Here is a 14181-nt window from a genome sequence, read left to right on the forward strand (position 1 = left end):
CACCGAACCTTGCGGTACCCCACTGGTCACTGCCTGCCATTCCGAAAGGGACCCATTTATCCCCACTCTTTGCTTTTTTATCCCCACTCTAGTCATACTGCATGGAAACAGGCCCTTCAGCCCAACTTGCCAACGCCGACAAAGATGCCCCATCTACACTAGTACCACCTGCCCGTGTTTGGCCCATATCCCTCTAAATCTCTCCTGCCCATCTACCTGTCAAAATGTCTGAAATTTTGTTCATGTTCCTGTCTCAACTCCCACCCTCTGTGTGAAAATGTTGCCCCTCAGGTTCATAATAAATCTTTCCCTTATACCTTAAACATATGTCCTCTGGTTCCTGATTCCCCTTCTTTGGGTAAAAGACTCTGCACATTCACCCTATCTATTCCCCCAATGATCTTATACACGTCTATTGTATGTTTTTACATACTTGGCTAATAAATTAATTACAATACAATACAATTACAATATAATTACAATACAATACAAAGATCACCCCTCAACCTCCTACGCTCCAAGGAATAAAGTCCGAGCCTGCCCAACCTCTCCCTAGGCTTATTCTAATCTGCCGTGTTGGATGGAGCTTGTCCCCATGTGCCAGTTTCTCTGCTATACTTGTGTGGGTCTCTCCATTGATGTCCATATGTCCAGTGCTGGCATGGGCTTAAACTGGCAGTGGCATCTTCCGTAATGCCACCTGTGCTGCTGAATGGCCCTAGACAGTGACGTTAGACCACCCATAGAGTCTCCCAGGCTGGCAGATCTGCCCGCTAAACCTGCACTAGGTTCCATCTGCCACAAGTCCAATGGTCAGACTGAAATGAAGAGGAAGAAACTACTGCAGGGAAAACATTTTCAATATACTCACTGGCCTTTAGGTGTGCGAAGAGCTATTCATGTGTTATTGTTTAATCTTCTTTTTAATTCTTAACAGTGTTTTAACAGTTCCTGTGTGTTTTTGAATGGTTCAAAGAGATGACCAAGCCAATATAACGAAAGACTTGTTCCTCCCCAGCCATTCCTTCTTCTCCCCGCTCCCGTCCAGCAGAAGGTACAGAAGCTTGAAAGCGCGCACCACCAGACTCAGGGACAGCTTCTTCCCCTCTGTTATCAGGCTTCTGAACGGTCCTTTCTTAAGCTAGGGCACTGTCCGATTCACTTGTAAACTATCGCAAACATTGGACTTTGTCTGTGGAACTGGTGCGCTACAGTGCTGAGAACTATATTCTGAGCTCTGTATCTTCCCCTTTGCTCTATCTATTGCACTTGAGTTTGACTTGATTGTATTGAGATATAGTATCATCTGAACTGTTCGGATAGTATGCGAAACAAGGCTTTTCACTGTACACATTGGTACACAATAATTCAGTGGCAAGTTTTGGCCGCCCTTGGGCTTGTATCTGGAAACTTACTAATCGTGCCACCGACATACTCTTTCAAATAAAAGTCCACCTGACCAAATATTAAAGGACCAAGCACTGATCACTGTGGCATGTCACTAGTTTCTGTCTCCAATCTGAAAATCAACTCTCTGCTACTACTCTCTGCCTCCTACCACCAAGATCATTTGTATCCGATTTGCGACCTTACTCTGAATCCCATGGGCAAGTGCGTGGTGGAGACTATGTGCCGACAAAGTCAATCCCAGTGTTCCCCAACCGGAGACCATGGATGAACCGCGAGGTATATTTACAGGTTAAGGCAGGCCACTTGGACACACGGAGAACGTGGCACAGTCTGAATAAGAAAACTGGCTGCAAAGCAAAGTCAGGCAACGACATTGGTGATAGAGCGACCCCACCTGAGGACCTGAATGCTTTCTACGTACGCTTCGAGTAGAAGGCCAACAGGACACTGACACCTGGCCCTTCAGCCTCGTGTGCCTCTCCTCAGAGTGACTGTTGCAGAGGTTAGATCGGCCTTCCTGAGGGTAAACCCATGTAAAGCAACTGGTCCAGAAAGACTGAAACTGGAGTTGAGGCGCAAAGACACAAAGTGCTAGAGTAACTCAGCAGGTCAGGCAACATCTCCGGAGAACGTAAATAGAGGCGATGTTTCAGAATCCAAAGACGGGGCAGATCTAAAAGGCCACCTATGCATGTGCTCCAGAGATGTTGCCTGACCCGCTGAGTTACTCCAGCATTTTGTGTCTGTCTTTGGGTAGATGGATTGGTAACTAACTAAAGAATGGAAATTTAAGGCACGTGGTTTACTTCAAGATCCAGTGGTCTATTCAGTCTGTCTATGTTGCCCATCCATTTTAATCTGATTGTATTAAAATAACGATTCTCCTCTTATTTTCCAGTTGCTAAGAAGGATAAGCACTTGAAAATTAAACTTAACTATCTCTCCACAGATGCCGATTGTCTTGCAGTGTGTTCTCAACTTCTGGTATAAATAATGCATGTTAGATTCAGGTATTCTTTGGCTACAAGTCTACAAGTGGGGGTCATTGATTCCGGGTCCTGTATCCTTGTAGCAAGCATAACATGTACATACTATATCTTATCACGCACAATCACAAGAGTAATTAGTGTTACTGTAATTAGATATTACCAGTGGATTTTCATGAAATGTGTTTAGCTGCCCTTTCAACAGAGCACTGAATATATTTATGTACATCTAACAGTAAATATCATTAAAAGAATTTGAATATGACCCAAATGTAAAAATGTCACAGTCAAAGTGAATCTTCAAAGATCAACAAGCAATTTTTTTTTATTTTTATAAATACATCCTCAAACCTGATCACCATGTTTTGTGTTAGACTCTGTGTGACCTTTCCTAATCCATATTCAGCCAGCTGTCTACTTTTCCTGTTATTTTAATGATAATTATATTCCTGCATCTAGGCACATTTCACCTTAAAGAAATCTGTTTCAAATGACATCTGTTGTGTTACTAACGTACAGATATATAATGCAGTCAAAGAGTTTCATGCTGTCAATTAGTCATATTTAATGAAACAAGGTAAAGTTGCCTTTCAAAAATATTTTACACTGATTTTTTCTTTGCCACTCTTCGTAGTTTACCAGAAGTTTCTGTGTTGATTTCTGACCTCCTTTAATGACACAATTAGTTTTTACTCGTGTACAACAACAACAACAACAAAAATCCTTATTTTTGCCTCATTATTGACTTCAGTTTTTGGTCAATAATAGTTCTGTGCCAGTATAAATTTTGTGGACCGATTCGTAGTTTACAGATTGGGAACATCTTACGGTTCATGTGTTTTGTATGCAAAGATTTTTATAATTTAATCTATTTGGTATAAAATATCTTGGTGACTTTAACCACGAGAGAAGTGTTTTTGCTCGATGTAATGTTGTCTTTTCCTTTTTTTTTGTTCTCTTATACTTTGCTTGAACCTGCGTTCTTTGAATGATCTACCTGCTGCTAGGTTGTAGGGTTCCTATCTGCTTTCGTAAGCCTTGTTGCTAGTCTTTATGTTGTTCTGGTTTGTTCCTTCTTACCCTGCTAACTTCTAGATGGACTAAAGGGTAAGTGCTTCCCGTAGTTGGCACAGGTCAGATAATCAGCATTGATTATCTGACAAATGCAATGTGTTTTTTTTTCTTCTCAAATCTCTCATGTTTAGAATTCTCTAGTTTAATACTCATGTTTCCTGAATTTAGGTTGTGACATGAAAGCTTCCATACTGCAAATCCAGATGCATGTGGTATTTGCATAATTGCCCCCTCTCTGGCTTTTATATTGTAGGCAAAGACTCCTCCTAGTAAGACTTGAATGATTCTTAACATTTTCTAACCTCCATGCAATGTAAATGTGAATTAGCATCACAAAAGACATCAGTAATATATTTGTTCAATTATCTCTCCAGCTAATTGACTGTGTAATGCTTGAAAACAGATTGCCTTGCACAATGATATCATAATGCCTGCTTCTTCACAGCAATGATTAGCACCAGGGTGGTAATTATAGTCTTCTGCCAGGATAAGCAGAACAAATAAACTCCACATTTATTTACAAGCTCTGGTTTTCTGTATTCTTTCCATACTTATTCAACAACATGTGTTGTATCACATGAGTGTTAGTATGTAAAGTGTTTAAAATGTGTGTGGAAACAAAGGTATTATGACATTGCACCAAATAAGCCTTCGGTAATCATTCCAATGCATTGAACGCATTAAAATCTTAGCAATCCCAATTTTTCTTGAATTAGAATAATAAGAGTACAACCCTTTTTTATATCGGATCATTGACTTTATCAAAGAAAATATCTTTTTTTTTCCATTTAGAACATATTTTAAAATGGATTAGGACCTGCAAAAACATGGCATTGCATGTTTAAAATGGCATTGCATTGTTAAAATCCACTCTGTTTACTGATGTCCGTCCCAACACTTTAAGTAAAGGTGCCGCACGCAGAGTTTTGGTTTTGGGAAGTTACTGCATGGAGTTTAGTAATGCGGGTTTTACTTGTAGGAGACGATTGCAAAGATTGTGGGAGCTGGCAAATATGTAGTTGGAGTATTCCGAGATCAATACTGAGGAGTAGATGATGCCATCCCTCCTTATCATGGAAAATACTCCGGTTTACCCATAGACTTGACGTTGGATAACAGGCAGAAAATTCCAGAACTTAAGACAGAACTTATTTCTTTCTGTTTGATGCCTGACAAATATTCTGTTTATTCTTTTTTTTTTTCTTTTTTCTTTTGCTGTAGTTCATTTTTTGGTGGAAATACAGGCTGTTTGTAAAACTCCGAAAGGTTCCCATGTAATGCAAAATGCAAGCCAGTATTCTCTTGTATTTGCACCAAACTCTGTCGCTATCCTATTAGATTAATTTTTGGTAGTTTTGTATGCTTTAAACGCTACATATTTTTTATCATCTATACACTGCCGTAATAATTTCAGTATTTTCAATTGCTACATTTGAGGAATGCAGTTCTACAATCCAGTGAATTTAACCAATTCACTTACTGTGCATGTTTCTCTCTTTAACTGCAGTACACTATAACTGACTTTAAATGCACTGATCGATTGCACAACTGACGAGTGTAGAATTCTGCAAATTCATCTAATTCAATTTTTATTGTGATTTATGAAATAAGGGAAGATTGAAAATAAGTTTTCTTCAAAAAGTAAATCAATATTAATCAAATGCAGAGTCAATTTTCCCCCTATTTGTGATTAACTTTTGGGGGGGGGAGGAGGAGAAAAAAACCCTACTGACTATCTGATCAGCCTCCATATTTGTTTTGTTTAAAAAAAATATTTTCCATCACTTACTTCAGGCAATCTACTTGTAGTTCCTTGAAGAATCCAACTAAAATGAGCATCTCCTGGCCCACTAGGGAATGATGGTGTGCTGCAGTCTATCCGTCATGTTCTTGTCATGTGCCGTTATCGAATGCTGGGGCATTATCATCCAGGCCAACAAACATGTATTTTAATAAGACATTAGAAATATGCCATAATAGTTTTGTTTCGTTTTTTTTTAAAAAATTGTTTGATGAATTTGTAAATCTCTTTGCTGGTGAATGCACAAAGGTATGTATCTTTGATATTTACATTTTCAAATGCTGAGAGATATATAATGCAGATCAGTTTCTCGTTAGAGCTTCCGACCCCACAGAACGTTCTCGCAGCGAGTATCTACAAAAAAAATGGATAGCTGCCATCAATCATTGTCATTTCTTCTTTTCACTTCTCCGGCTGAGGTTGACTAGTGTCATTGTTTGTTATTGTCCAAAGCAGATCTTCATTCTTTTAATGTCAAAGAGATATGACACGTGTGGATTCACCAGAGGACTGTGATGGAAAATCACCTTTTTCATATCTGACATCTTTCTGTGAACTTTCTGCAGGAAATGTTGATAGATTTGCCTGACATTAATTGTCTCATGCTGCTAACAACTTAGAAAGAACTGCAGTCGAAAATTGGCTGCAGCTAATCATAGAGTAAAGAGAATAATATTTAGAGGAATGATTTATAAATTAGACACTCCAGTTATTTTTACATTCTCTAAGACCCAGAAGGTTCAGGTTTGTGATCTTTTTTTTTAAATGGATTTATCAATTAAAATTACATAAATATGTAATCTTTTGAAGCAAAGGTTATTTTTTTTGTCAGGGATAGATAAGTGTCAATCGTTATGCTGTTTAAACCAGACAAACCCTCATTGGAGCAGTGTGGGTTCATTTACTGCAGATTAAAAGGTTTTAATTAATTTAAACAAATCGCTCGTATTGCACTAATTGCCATTTGACAAACTATATGCCATGGATGCGAGGGGAATACGCAATAGCCGAGCATGATCTGATAATTGCTGCATTTTATAAACATCCCTTGCACAACTCACTTTAGAGATAATTATAAAAACATGAAAATTTTTAAGATAGCAACAATTTCCATTCTCTTCAAACGTGAACAGTTCAGCTTCCCAGCACGGTCACTAAGTTCATTTCCAGTGGTGTTATATATATAGAACATGAAGAATTGCAGTGAATATTTTTATTGCAGTTCCTCACGTTCTGCGTTGCCTCTTGAGCTGGTGGCTTGTTGACTGTAACATGCATCAACTGGAATAATGTTTTGTTTAACACACGAAGCACAAAAATTCTATACATTTCCTGAAAAGTCAGTATGAAATAAAAGTTTTTGTGTTTTTTTTTATAATCAGTCATCTAGAGTCTTGCTCACCTCTTGAGATTGTGTTGATATTTCTGCAGCCATATAAAGTATAATCAATCTGTGCAGAGACCTTAACAATTCAACAAATAATTTGCTGTTTCATTTATTTTCTAACTTTACTTATTATAATAGCAGAATCACATTGTAAAAGTAATCTTAAATCCTATAAATATTCAGTTTTGAAATCTGTAAAAGAAGGCCTTGCCTCAAAAGGATTACTCATTTCTGAAGTATATAAATAGGATCTGTAATTCAGAGCTGCCATTTCTCTGCTGGGAAACCCAAATTAACCAAATGAAGCCATTTTTCCACTGTATCATTAAATTAAAATATCAACAAGCTTGCCCCAGATTTCCATTTAAATGCAATTCCACAACAAACTACTCTTCAGTGATCCAGATTCTGACTCTGATTCTACAATCCAGAAAATTGTACAATCTTTGCTTCTACTTTGACTGGTGCTGGAAGACGACACTTGAAAATCCAGTACTCAAAAAATGGAAGATATCTTTCTTGGGCAGCCCAGCGGTATGAACATTGACTTCTCCAACTTTAGATAGTTCCTCTGTCCCTCTCTTCCCCCCTCCTTCCCCCTCCCCCTTCCCAGTTCTCGCTCTATCTTCCTGTCTCCACCTATATCCTTCCTTTGTCCCGCCCCCTGACATCAGTCTGAAGAAGGGTCTCGACCCGAAACGTCACCCATTCCTTCTCTCCTGAGATGCTGCCTGACCTGCTGAGTTACTCCAGCATTTTGTGAATAAATACCTTCTCTTTCTTTAAGATAATCTACTTTCTGAAGATTCCGAAGAATATCTTATTTCTGAAGATATATTTCTTTAATTCCCTCACACTGTTTTTGTAATTGAAGCTGTGAAAGTTAGTGGACCGACTTCTCCGAGTTTTTAAACACAAGGATATAGCATAAGCCTGCATCATTACTAACCTCATGGAATTGTAAAACTGTACTTTTGAATTGTAAAACTTCCATGTTTTGAGTCTACTCAACACTTAGACTCCAAACTGTGAGATTGCCTGACGTCTTGTAGTCTCCAAAATACTCTTTACCGAATTTCAACGTTCTATAAAAGTTTGATGTTATCGCTCAGTGGTGGATTAAGAATGCCTAACATCAGTTCAAATCATAGAACATTTCCAGCAATTAATGTAGATAGCGTTAGTGTAAATATCTGTCAAATTCACAAACAGTTGATTAGGAAAGATTTTAACTCTTAAATGCTGCACTCTAGAACACTGAAAAGTTATTTCATTTTTAACATTTGAATGAATCTTTTCTTGTTGCATTGTTGAGCTTTTTAACGTGTTAAAAACTCCCTTTTTTATGCCTTTAATATTTACTAAATAGAATGAAAAAAACAAAATGAAAAGAACATGATTTCATTGTCAGTAGTAACACTTCTTTCACTTTTATATTGAAAGTGTTGCATCATTTCAAACCATTATCACGTTGCTTTTATTTTACCAAAGTACTGAACCATTGCTTCATACTAAATTGACCTCTCAATATACAGAATCATAACGTTAAACATTAATAACACGTGACAAAACTCACTTAACTTGTATAATACGAAAGCACTCCTATTTTGGGAAATACAAATGGATAATGGGAAAGGTCATAAGTGATAAGAGCAGAATTAAGCCATTCGGCTCATCAAATCTACTCCGCCATTCAATCATGGCTGATCTATCTCTCCGTCCTAACCCCATTCTCCTGCCTTCTTCCTATAACCCCTGACACCCGCACTAATCAAGAATCTATCTATCTCTGCTTTAAAAATATCCATTGACTTGGCCTCCGCAACCTTCCGTGGCAAAGAATTCCACAGATTCACCACCAAAGCACAAAACAAGGGAAAGAAGGGGACTGATGTTAAAAAATAAGCATTCCTAGCTGGATAGCATTTGAAAAACAGTTCCTGTAACAGGAAACTGAGTGTATGCAATAAACTGCGAAACCTCTCCTTAATTCAATTGACGCTCCTAAGACATTACCAGCATCCAGGGTGCATCTGACCACACCCTGAATGGTTTCTATTTTTGTTTCTTTTGCTGATTATAATATTTCAGCTATGTATGTTGAGATTTATTAATTACACCCTAGGTGTTTGTGCCTAGAGTTTGAGTAGAAAGCATGAATGCCCCTACTTCATTAATTCATAGCAAATAGCAGATTGTAACCATGCCGTGCCAGTGGGTTCTGTCTTTTTGTTTTGTAGCACTGATAAAGTGTCAGACTGCATTCCATTTTGAATCCATTTTAATTCACAATGAAGAATTTCTGAATTACTTCAATACATTTAATAGCCATCCATAATTTTTCAATCATTGTTTCTTGCCGAGGTTAGAATAAACATGTTTTATCAACGCCATCTACCCGACATAGGAAAAAGCCTGAATAAATCAAAAATGTATTAAAAGTTTTTAAATGATTCCAATTCACGCCACCTTCTGCTGATTATATTGTTAACTCTTGGCTGTTTTCCTACCCACTACACAATGTACTGTAAGAAACCTTACTCGCAAATATGATTGGGATGTCGAATGGACCAGCAAAGATGTTGCCAGTGCAATATCTCAGCCATGCCACCAGGAGGCAGACTTGGTCTAAGAGGACGGACATTCAAAACTCTCACTCAGATCAGAAAAATGTCTCCACTTACCTCCTCATTGACCTCATCCCCTTCCTTCACAACTTTCACCCCCTTGGTTATTCAGTATCAAAGTTATGGATGGCCATGGTTTGCCGTTTCGTTTGGGTTTTTAATATATTTCTACATAATTCATCTTGGAAGTGCAACCATAATATAATATCTTAAGTATTCACTAACGATATTTCAAATTTGGTTTCAGTACAGTTTCCCAGACTGGTCCATGCCTGAGGATGGTTTGAATTCTTGCTTTTACACCAACCTATCACCTCTAAGACTTGATTATGTTTGTTAAGCAACTGTGATCCCATTTTTGTGATATGCAGTATGAACTCTTTCAATCAAAATAATTTAGTTTAGTTTATCAGAATTAAAATTTCATGTAAAAAGTGGGGTGACCAAAATGGACCGACAATGAAAATAATTTCCGCAGTTTCTGAGACTTTATCATGCATGGTTTCAAAACAATCCTTAATTAAAATCTGAACCAGAATTGCATTCTGTGGAATGGCAGAATCTATTGTTAAAGGTATTGTTCAGGACCAATATTAATTAATTTAGTTCAGATGGAAAGGATTATGCAGTGTACCTTATATATTGTCTTTATGCTGGAGATGAATACAGTAGACCAGAGGGAAATATCTATTGCGCGAAGAGCTTTTTTAAAAAATAAATTAATTAAAAATAGTAATTTAGGTAAGAAGAGTTAGTCAGTGGGTGGGATGATATGGCGGTGATTTGTGCTTGTGTGGCTGATTGAGGGCTTTATAGTCTTTCTCTAAGAATGGCCTTTTCTGCAAACAGATGCAGACAGAGCTCAAAAACATGGGATGGATGACTTTATCTCTGCCAATCCTTGCATGTTTGATCATGCAACGCTCTTTGAAACGCTACAACGGCTAACGTTGGACCACAGGCTTAATGATTCCTATTCCTGTTTGGTAAGCATATTGTTGACTTACAGAATTAAAATGATCGCCGAACAGACTTGTATTTTCCCATTCTGAGTTGCACAGCTGCAACAAGCAAAAGTCAAATGGAAAGTTACTGGCAAATGTCAGCTTTGGAGACTGAAGCAAAACACAAAGTGCTGGAGTAACTCGATGGGTCAGGCAGGAGGGAAATGGAGAGACAACGTCTGAGGTTGGGACCCTACTTCAGACTCAGACTTGGATACTTAAGCTTTTTTTGATGGCAATTTTTAGCTGGCGGTTTCCACATACTGTAAGGTTTGGGTTTTCTTTCTTTGCCCCTTGCCACGTTAGAAAGGAAATTGAGAAGATGTGCGGCTACTTTAGCCTGGAACTTAAATTATCATACACATGCTGCTGTTCCTTGCCTGCTGCATGCAAAACGTTGGAGGTACCATGTTATGTTATTTATTAACTGTCACTGGTCATGGAGTCATACAGCTCGGAGACAGGCCCTTCTAACCAAGTCAGATAAATATTCTTAAGGGATTGGGCAGGCTATATGCAGAAAAAATGTTTTCGATGTTGGGGGAATCCTGAACCAGGAACCACAATTTAAGATTAAGGGGTAGGCCATTTAAGACTAAGATGAGGAAAACCTTTTCACCCAGTGAGTTGTGAATCTGTGGAATTCTCTGGCACAGAAGGCAGTGGAGGCCAATTCACTGGATGTTTTCAAGAGAGAGTTTGATTTAGCTCTTAGGGCTAACGGAATCAAGGGATATGGGGAAAAAGCAGGAACGGGGTACTGATTTTGGATGATCAGCCATTGATTGGCGGTACTGGCTCGAAGGGCCGAATGGCCTACTCCTGCACCTATTTTCTATGTTTCTAATTCATCCATGCCGACCAAGATGCTCCATCTAAGCCAATCCCATTTGCTTGCCTTTGGCCCACATCCCTCTAAAACCTTTCCTATCCATGTACCTGGTTCCTTGGAACCATCAGGTAAAGGCTGGCAGGAAACTCCCAGCTGTCCATGGACAATTGCTGGATCTCCGGATAAATGTCGATGACTTGTATTGGCCCCATTGTTCTTCCTTTCTGCACCTTCTCTGCTGCAAATTGCTAAAGCCTTACCGGATTTGGGTTATAGTCTTGCGAGCAGTTCTGTCCTTTTAAGCAATCCTCCCACTCACTTGCTACAGAAACGCTGCCATGAAAGTGTCGGAGCTGGATCTGGGAAACTGCTAGGATCTCAGGTGGCTTGGGGCACTAAATGGACATCCGAGTTTGACTCTGTTGGGTGGTTTATGTAAGTCCCAAGCATCCCCACCAACCATTAGCTCTTGTGCATGACAGACACTAACTAATCTTTGGGCAGCTGAGTGGAGCAGCTGGTAGAGTCATTGCCTCACAGCACCAGACACTCAGGTTCGATTCTGACCTTGGATGATGTCTGTGTGGAGTTTGCATGTTCTCCCTATGACCACATGAGATTCCTCCGGGTGCTCCGGATTCCTCCCACATCCCAAAGACGTGCAGGCTTGTATGTTAATTGGCCGCTGCAAAATTGCTCCTGGTAAGTAGGGAGTGGGTGAGAGAAAATGGGATAACGTAGAAGTAGCCTAAACTGGTGATTGATGGTCAGTGTGGACTCAGTGTGGCCTGTGTCTGTATTATATCTGTAAACTAAACTAAACTAAGCTAATTAATGCCCAAAAAACATCATTTCACAAAAATGTGTTTATTGCTTTACCTCCAGCTCATTTATGAAACATGTGGAACATAGAACGGTACATTACAGGAATAGGCCCCTAACCCACGATGTCCTTGCGAAACAAGATGCCAAGTGAAACTAATCTCCTCTGCCTGTATGTGATGCATATCCCTCCATTCCCTGCATATCCATGTGCCTATCTGAAAGCCTCTTAAATGACACTATCGTATCTGCCTTTCACCACCACCTCTGGCAGCACCTTCCTGGCACCCACCACTCTATGTTTAAAAAAAACATGTCCCGCACACCCGTGTTAAACATTGCCTCTCTTACCTTAAAGCCAAGCCCTCAAGTCGTTGACATTTCCACCCTTTGAAAAAAGGTTCTGACAGTCTACCCTATCTATGCCTCTCCTAATTTTATACACTACTATCAGATCTCCCGTCAACCTCCAATGTTCCAGAGAAAACAATCCAAGTTTATCCAATCTCTATTATATCCTCTAATGCAAGCCAGGCAGCATTCTGGTAATATATTATTCGCAAGTACTCCAGCACTTTGTGTCTTTTTTGTTGTTGTAAAACAGCAACTGCAGTTCCTTGCGTCTCTGTCTTACTTATTGATTCACCCCTTTATTCCATCGTGTTCTGTGGAGTTGGCTCATGTCATTGCCTATTGACCAATGCGTTGCTGGGTTATTTTGCCTTTCTGTTCACAGGGTTGGTTCAGTCCTGGACAGGTGTTTGTGCTGGATGAATATTGTGCCCGCTATGGAACCAGAGGCTGTCACCGGCATCTCTGCTACCTCAACAACTTGCTGGAACGGGCTGAGAACGGAGCAATGATCGACCCCACTCTGCTTCACTACAGCTTTGCCTTCTGTGCTTCACATGTCCATGGCAACAGGTAGAGTTCAGAAGCAATGTACCACACGAGATCGTGGTCATAACGGTGCCTAAGCCAAGTAGGCTTCTTGCTTGAGTTACGTGAGAGAGATAAGCAATTACAGCTCATTATTGCCAGCATTACACGAGGAGAACGCAAGGACATCTATTCCATGCAATGGTTGTATCCGTATTTTCTATTCCATGCTGGTGCGGTCTTAGTGCAGCAATGTTCAATATCCTGGTAGAGCTGCTGCCTCACACAGCTCGAGTTCAGCTTAGGTCAGTTCAGTTTAGTCTATTGTCATGTGAACTGAGGTACAGTGAAAAGCTTATGTTGCGTGCTATCCAGAAAAACAATACATGATTACAATCGAGGCATTTACAGTGTATTGATACATGATAAGGAAATAACATTTACTGCAAGGCAAAGCCAGCAAAGGCCGGTCAATGAGGTAGATAGTAGTCCAGGACTGCTGCCTGGTTGTGGTAGGATGATTCAGTTGCCTGATAACAGCTGGGGTCTGGGTTCGACCCTGACCTTGGGTGCTGTCTGTGTGTGTGGAGTCTGCACGTTCTTTGTGTGATGGCTGAGTTTCTTCTGGGTGCTCCGTTTCCTCCCACATCTCAAAGACGTGGCGTGGGGTTTGTAGGTTAATTGGCCTCTGTAAATTGCTCCTAATGTGTAAGGGAGTGGATGCGAAAGTGGGATAACATGGAAGCAGTGTGAACAGATGATCAATGGTCAGTGTCGACCTGGTGGGCTGAAGAGCATGTTTCCATGCCCTATCTTCCAATCAATCAATCCTTTGCTTTTAGCCTTACTCTATAACCAATATGTTTACTCAGATTAGCATTAGCAAGGTGACCAAAACTGAACACAATACTCCTCACTGTGGCATTTACACTATGCCATGTAATGCCGAGATGGAAGATCCAGCATTATTTTATGTTAGTTGATTTTTTTTTAAATCTATGACTGAAACTCTTGTTTTTGGACTTCTGTTGTTTATTCTTTTCATTTTGTGTTATTTCTTTTTCATATTTTTCTTTTGTTTCTCGTGCTTTTCATTTTCCTTTATTTCTTTCATGCTTCCATGGTTCTGTTTTTGGGCTTTCTGCAAACCTTGTAAAGTGCGAAAGTGCCAGAGCTGTTTATGTCACAGCCAAGTGTAGACGGTGAGGGGGACAAATTACTCAGTCCCTCCACGAATGAGCCAGAGATTGACGCAAAAAAGGAGAGAAGGGACTCTAGAAAAGGTTCCAGAAAGGAACCCAAGATGCCGCAAATACCTGAGCCAAAGAGGTAAGTGAGTTCTGTGGAAGGCTGAGGCTG

At 39.7% G+C, this 14181-nt stretch overlaps 1 protein-coding gene across 9 annotated transcripts in view; it reads left to right on the forward strand.

Moving 5' to 3' along the window:
• The window catches only part of cadpsa (Ca2+-dependent activator protein for secretion a), a 316059-nt gene that overhangs the window by 204925 nt on the left and 96953 nt on the right, over nt 1-14181 (forward strand). For all 9 annotated transcript variants that reach the window (XM_078414567.1, XM_078414568.1, XM_078414562.1 and 6 more), the window contains exons 13-14: nt 10135-10271; nt 12680-12867. In XM_078414567.1, coding sequence (XP_078270693.1) covers nt 10135-10271; nt 12680-12867 — 325 coding nt within the window. The remainder of the gene's footprint in view (nt 1-10134; nt 10272-12679; nt 12868-14181) is intronic.

Source organism: Rhinoraja longicauda, chromosome 17 (assembly GCF_053455715.1).
Source record: "Rhinoraja longicauda isolate Sanriku21f chromosome 17, sRhiLon1.1, whole genome shotgun sequence".
Classification (NCBI taxonomy): Eukaryota; Metazoa; Chordata; class Chondrichthyes; order Rajiformes; family Arhynchobatidae; genus Rhinoraja; species Rhinoraja longicauda.